Consider the following 6,593-nt stretch of genomic DNA (forward strand, 5'->3'; position numbering starts at 1 on the left):
GGGTCTCCTCCCACCTCCGCGAGAGTTACCAAACTAACAGGAGATTCTCCCCCCATTGAGGGACAGAGGCTTCCCTCCAGAGTTCGAGGCCCTGATGGTGCTGGTGGCGGGGGGAGCCTGAGGACCCGCGCCAGGCGATGGACCCTGTAATTCAGAGTCCTCTTCAGAGGAGGGGCGCTTCCTCCTCTTATTCTAGGAGGGGTGCCGAGGCTCAGAGTCATCCATCACACCAAAGGTCTCTGCTTCTATCTCCACACCCTCCTGCCAGATTCCTTTGGCCTGAGCTCAGCTGCGGGGGCAGCTGGTGTCCCCAGGATCAGGCCTAGGGCTAAGTTCAGGCTTGGGTTGTTCCTCCCTGTCCAGGGTACATGCTTTCTGATGTTTCATCTTGTGCCACACCTTCCTTCCGCCCGGATGGGTCCCCCCTCCCTGCCAGAGGCCGTGAAAACCATGGTCTCCGGAACCACCTGAGCGGTGGCTGTTGCAGGTATAGGGGGAGTAGGGAGAGGAGCTGTGTCGCCACCCTGGGCTGCTGAGGTGGAGTTGACAGTCAGGAGGTTGGGGCAAGTCTTACAAATATGTCCACCCCCTTGCAGGTGTGGCACGCGCCCCGTCCGAGGTCCAGAAAACATGAAAGGCTGTCCCCAGAACTCCACGCTGAAATGGCCCTCCATGACCTCCTCCCACACCAGCTGCACAAATAGCTGGTGGCGGAACGAACAGACGTGTCAGAGACTGTCCTTCTGAAGAGCGAGCAGGACTGTGGTGATCCCTGACCTCACCTCCCCCAGATGGTGCAGGTGGGGGAGGAGGAGCTCACTGGGAATGAAGGGCGGGATGTTGGATAGTAGAATCCACTGCCCACTGGCCCCTCTGAGGATCCATTGGCAGGAACGTCCCACCCACAGTGGGCCCCTTGCTCAGGGCCAGGGACATGGCCCACTTGGCCTTCAGCAAAAATACAGCCTTGCCATACATTTTTGAGGCTGCAACAATGGCCGAAAGGGCGACAACCTTGGTCATTGCCTTTATGCAAGCTTCAATTGTCATATTTGGATGTGCATAACTCTTCACCCCATGCTTTGTTAAAGGCCTGAAGAATGATAGGGCCATAGGAGTGGTTACAGAAGGTCTGCAGTAAAGGAAACCTCCACCACCAGAGAGGACAGAAGAAACCGTGGGGCAGAATAGCCTCACCCACTGTTGATAGAAAAAATTAAAGATGCATAATTATTATAATAATTTGGTGACATAAATACTTGGAAGATTATGGCAAGTGGGGGAGAGGCTGAGGGAGAGGAAGGCCAGGATGATTCAGTCTTCACAGCTTTAATAATAGCGCAATCTTTTCGCCAGTCTTCCAGTTAGTGGGGGAGGGGAGGATGTCTTCACCTAAGGCAGTTGAAGCTGCCCAGGCACACGCCTCTTGTGATGTTCTGACAGAAATAAGCTGTCCCAGGCCAGGTAGTTGGGATGGGATGGGAAGGGAGCTCCTAGTTGAAACAAGCAGTCGCATCCTGGGTCTTCAGGCCTTTCTTCCTCCCCCACCCCCACATCAATCAATAAAAATGACTCCAATGCTACAACCTCACAAAAGATCTTCCTTCAGTGATAAAATAAGTGGAAAACCTTCCTGTCAGTCTCAGTCTCAGTTTCTCCATCTCTGCAGCAATTGCACAGCCTCCAGTACACAGCCCACAGTCAGCTGAACCTCGTTGTTGCTCATTGGTGCTGAGCAGCTCCAATCAGGCAGAATCGAATTGCGTGCTGTACCTGTCCTGGGAGTGTTTGCTGGGACAATGTAGAGGGAGCTTTACTCTGTATCTAACCCCATTTTCTTTTGTAGAGGGAGCTTTACTCTATTTCCAACCCCGATTTTTTTTTCTCTTTTTTTTCTTTTTTTCTCTCCATCTCTTCCTGCCTCTGTATCCATTCTACTCCAATCTCTCCCTCTTCCTGTCAGATGGTGTTGCAGGTAGTGAGAGATAGAGAGACAGGAAGAGTGAGGGTGACACAGATAGATGGACATTTACTCTGTATCTAACCCTGTGCCATCCTTGCCCTGGAAATGTTTGATGAGGAGAGTGTAGAGGGAGCTTTACTCTGTATCTAACCCCGTGCTATACCTGTCCTGGGAGTGTTTGATGGGGACAGTGTAGAGGGAGGTATACTCTGTATCTAACCCCGTTTTTTTTCTTTTTTTTCTTTTGTGGAGGAAAGGCCTGAGTTTGCTCAGTCCTGTCCCCTGGTGGCTTGTCTGAGATTTACAAATTGCCACAGGGAGTGGGGAACACAGGAAAAACTGACCAAATGCACTGGGTTAGACACTGACCACTTGCCTCACCACCCTCAGTAAAAATCCATCCTAACTATTGGGATGAAGGCTTCCCCTCTCTGTTGGTAACAGAGCACTATCGCCAGTTAATTTGAAACAATCACAACTTGAGTTTCAGCAAACAGGTCCCAGAGGTGGGAAATGGAAATATTCCACATTACTATAGTAGGATTCAACAGGGACATGTTGTTGGGACAGTGTAGAGGGAGCTTTACTCTGTATCTAACCCCCGTGCTGTACCTGTCCTGGGAGTGTTTGATGGGGACAGTGTAGAGGGAGCTTTACTCTGTATCTAACCCCGTGCTGTACCTGTCCTGGGGAGTGTTTGATGGGGACAGTGTAGAGGGAGCTTTACTCTGTATCTAACCCCCGTACTGTACCTGTCCTGGGGAGTGTTTGATGGGGACAGTGTAGAGGGAGCTTTACTCTGTATCTAACCCCCGTGCTGTACCTGTCCTGGGGAGTGTTTGATGGGGACAGTGTAGAGGGAGCTTTACTCTGTATCTAACCCCGTGCTGTACCTGTCCTGGGAGTGTTTGATGAACATTGGGTGCAGTAAGCTGGAATGTGCCCCGTTCGTAAGCAGTGGTTTGGTTTTTAACTTTTTAATGTTAAGGAGCTAGTTGAATTTGCTCTTACTTGAGTTTTTTCTTCTCCCGCTCCTTGGCCTCTTCACGTGTGCTTCTCCAGCCTTGACATGTCACGCTGTCCTGCCTGATTATATGGGGCTGTTGATTGATGGACTCTGGGTCCTCACTTGACCACCTGCTAGGCAGTGGTGGAAGCACCTGTTTCAGATTTTGTGAAGGTAGCATGAGCCAAATGTGAGCTCTTGATAAGAAACCTCTCATCTCCAGTCCTTAAACACAGAACTAATGGATCAATTATCCTAGTGACAGTCCAGTCATTACTCCTTCACCTCTTTCATATAAGAGGGAATTGGATAAACATTTCACCAAGAAAGTTATTAATGGCTAGGGGTGATGCAGCAATGAAACTGAATTCAAGTAAAGTGTGGACCTAGCAGCAGAAGAGGCCTTTTTCCTGGCTGAACTTTTGCGGAGGAGCCCCTTAACCCATTCATGCTCCTCCTGGTATTCCCCCAGTCTCCTTACCCCTTGGCTTATCTTATTTCAAACATTTGGTGTCTTGTGGGAGAAACGCACCAACTTCCAACGTGCTCAGAACATGCGTCTAAGCTCATCAGCCTCAGGCCTTACTTGTATGAATGGGCATGCTGCAATGACTATTCAGGTTGGTCCTGAGGGGAGTGGAGGGGAGCTGGTGGTCTATTCTGAAGAACAAATTGGGGAGAAGGGTGCAGGTTCTGCCCCACTTGCTGATTAATGTAGCATGAGGTCCTACAGCCAGTGCTAGGACCCCAATTTGCACACACAGACAGACTGACAAGCTGCCTGTTTCCAATTACACAGCCAATGCAGTGCTGGGATCAAAGAGGCTTGGGGGGGTGGGGGGGGGGGGGGGGGGGGTTGGGGGGTCAAAACCTGAAATTGGTCACCACAACTCCATTTTTAATCCAAAACAAGTGAAACAAGGTTGGATTTTTGACTCTTTAACTTCAACCAATACTCTAGCCCGTGACTTAAATTGCACCAAGCCCTGTTTCCCTATTACCCCTTTTTTAATCTCTCTGTATCTAACCCTGTGCTGTACCTGTCCTGCGAGTGTTTGATGGGACAGTGTAGAGGGAGCTTTACTCTGTATCTAACCCCATTTTTTTTTTCTTTTCTTTCTTTTTTTAAGGTGGCCTTGACACCCCAGGCCCCTTCCCTATTACCGATGTGCTCGCTGACCTACAGTACTCCAGGTCAAGCAATGTTTTGATTTTAAAATTCTCATCCTTCTTTTCAAATCCCTCCCTGTCCTATCTCTGTAACCTCCTCCAGCCCCACAACCCTCCGAGATATCTGCTGTCATCCAATTGTGGCCTCTTCAGCATCCCCAATTTTAATCACTTCACCATTCATGGATGTGCATTCAGCTGAGATCCAAAGCTCTGTAATTCCCTCCCTATACCTCTCTTAACTCCCTTTCCTCCTTTAAGAAAGTCCTTGAAGCTCCCTCTTTAACCAAGCTTTTATTCACCTGCCCTAATATCTCCCTATCTGGCTGTTTCAAATTTTGTTTGATAATGCTCCTTTGAAGACCCTTGGGACATTTTACTAATTAAATGTGCTATATAAATGCTGAAAATTACTGTTTAGGGACTGACCCTTGACCTTAGCTGGAGGTCAAAAGCTAGCTGATGGCCACAGAATTTCAGTGAACCCTGGTAGTGAAGGCAACAAAAGCCTGTGTCGTCTGTGAGCCCCAGGATATTTCATTGTCAATAAGGTTCTTCATTCTGAGAGCAGACAGGTTAAAGCTACTTCACCTCTTTGGAAAATTGAGTTTCATGTCTCTGCTCAACCAAGGAGAACATTTGATATTCAGGTACTACTGCCGACTCTGGCAGCAATTCTTCCTCCTCACTCATCTTCGAAAGCTGCAAGAAAAGATCATAATTATTACCCTCAATATAGTAAATTATTCAGGCACAACACTGGGTTCGATACAGAGTAAAGCTCCCTCTACACAGTCCCATCAAACACTCCCAGGGCAGGTACAGCATGGGGTTAGATACACACTCCCCCGCCAGCAGAGTGGAGCGCATCCGCTGTCCGGGCGGCCAGCTCCAGGGACGGAGCAACGGGTAGAGGAGTAGCGCGGACGGGTTTCCTGTACGGGCTGCTCCTGCACACGCTCCACTTCCTCGCCCTCGTCAGCTGGCCAGACACGCCATGGCGGTCCGTGCTGCCATCTGGTGGTGAGGAGGAAACCCCAGTGGAGGTCTCTCTACGTGGGAGTCCTCCCCCTTTACTTCGGGGACCTGGGGAGGAGGGTGCTGCACAGGGCAGTCCTGTGCAATAAACTTTTAAGCAGGTTCACAGAGTCCCAGGCCGCTTATAATTTCTGCATTCCACGGATATATGGAGTGTGCGAGGTTGCAGCCCCTTTTCCAGTTTTTAAAGGGGCTGCTCCTCAAGTTTTGGCTGCACTTCAGACCCATGCACCTGATCTTTGGGCACCCGGTGCGGAGGGGCATGGGCCGGGAGGAGGATCTCCTCGCTGGTCTGCTCCTGGGCCTGGCTAAGGAGGCAATTCACAGGTCCAGGCTTCGGGTCGTCAGGGGGTCCGTCCGCCCTGATTGCCTGCCCTTCTTCCGCGGTTAGGTTTGTGCCCGGTTGTCCCTGGAAAAGGAGCATGCGGTGACCGCCGGTACGCTTGAGGCCTTCCGCAACTGGTGGGCACCGCAGGGACTGGAGTGCATAACTGACACCGAGAATGGCATTTTAATTTGAGTTTTGTTTCATTTATCTGTTTTAATAAAGTTATTTTATAAAAGATATATATAAGGGGGGGCCTGAGGAATAAAGGCCCCATCAACATGGGCGGCACAGTGGCGCAGTGGTTGGCACCGCAGTCTCACAGCTTCAATAATCCGGGTTCAATTCTGGGTATTGCCTGTGCAGAGTTTGCAAGTTCTCCTTGTGTCTGTGTGGGTTTCCGCCAGGTGTTCTGATTTCCTCCCACAGCCAAAGACTTGCAGGTTGTTAAGTAAATTGGCCTTTGTAAATTGCCCCTAGTGTAGGTAGGTGGCAGGGGAATTGAGGGAAGGTGGGGATGTGGTAGGTGATATGGGATTAATGTAGGGTTAGTATAAATGGGTGGTTGATGGTCAGCACAGACTCGGGGGGCTGAAGGGCCTGTTTCAGTGCTGTATCTCTCGGTGACATAAATTACATAAAAGAGGCCTGGGGTATAAAGACCACCTTTAAAAAAATGGGTTTAGATACAGAGTTAAGCTCCCTCAAAACCAAGGTTGCCCAACCTCTTCATGTGGGGGGGTGGGGGGAGTACATTACAATTTTTGTCTTCCATGGGGGAGGGCGCTGGTGAGACAATTTCGGAAAGATAAAGGCATTAAAAATTTATCTTACTATGAATCAAAACAACAACAAACGTGCATTTTTGTGAAGTAGCTTTACATGAGAAGATTAATTTATTGATTTCATTCTCATCACTGTGTTGGACACTAATTTAATGAGATACCTGGCATTTAATTGCTTGCACAAGTAGTCACTGTTTACCCACATACTTGGAACAATGCGGAGTATTCCAGAAAGATGTCCATCTGTCAGGACTGATCTTGATCACTCTTTCACTCTGTCTCTCTATCTCTCTCACTTCCTCTCTC

At 49.3% G+C, this 6,593-nt stretch overlaps 1 protein-coding gene across 1 annotated transcript in view; it reads right to left on the reverse strand.

Annotated features, from left to right (window-relative positions):
* The window catches only part of LOC137384522 (protein HEATR9-like), a 282,848-nt gene that overhangs the window by 199,201 nt on the left and 77,054 nt on the right, over positions 1-6,593 (reverse strand). Inside the window, exons 5-6 of the mRNA XM_068058659.1 lie at positions 4,731-4,841; positions 2,975-3,123 (exon numbers count right to left, since the gene is read on the reverse strand). Of these exons, the coding sequence (XP_067914760.1) occupies positions 2,975-3,123; positions 4,731-4,832 (251 nt within the window). The 5' untranslated portion in view covers positions 4,833-4,841. The remainder of the gene's footprint in view (positions 1-2,974; positions 3,124-4,730; positions 4,842-6,593) is intronic.

This window comes from Heterodontus francisci, chromosome 26, assembly GCF_036365525.1.
Source record: "Heterodontus francisci isolate sHetFra1 chromosome 26, sHetFra1.hap1, whole genome shotgun sequence".
NCBI classification, from domain to species: domain Eukaryota; kingdom Metazoa; phylum Chordata; class Chondrichthyes; order Heterodontiformes; family Heterodontidae; genus Heterodontus; species Heterodontus francisci.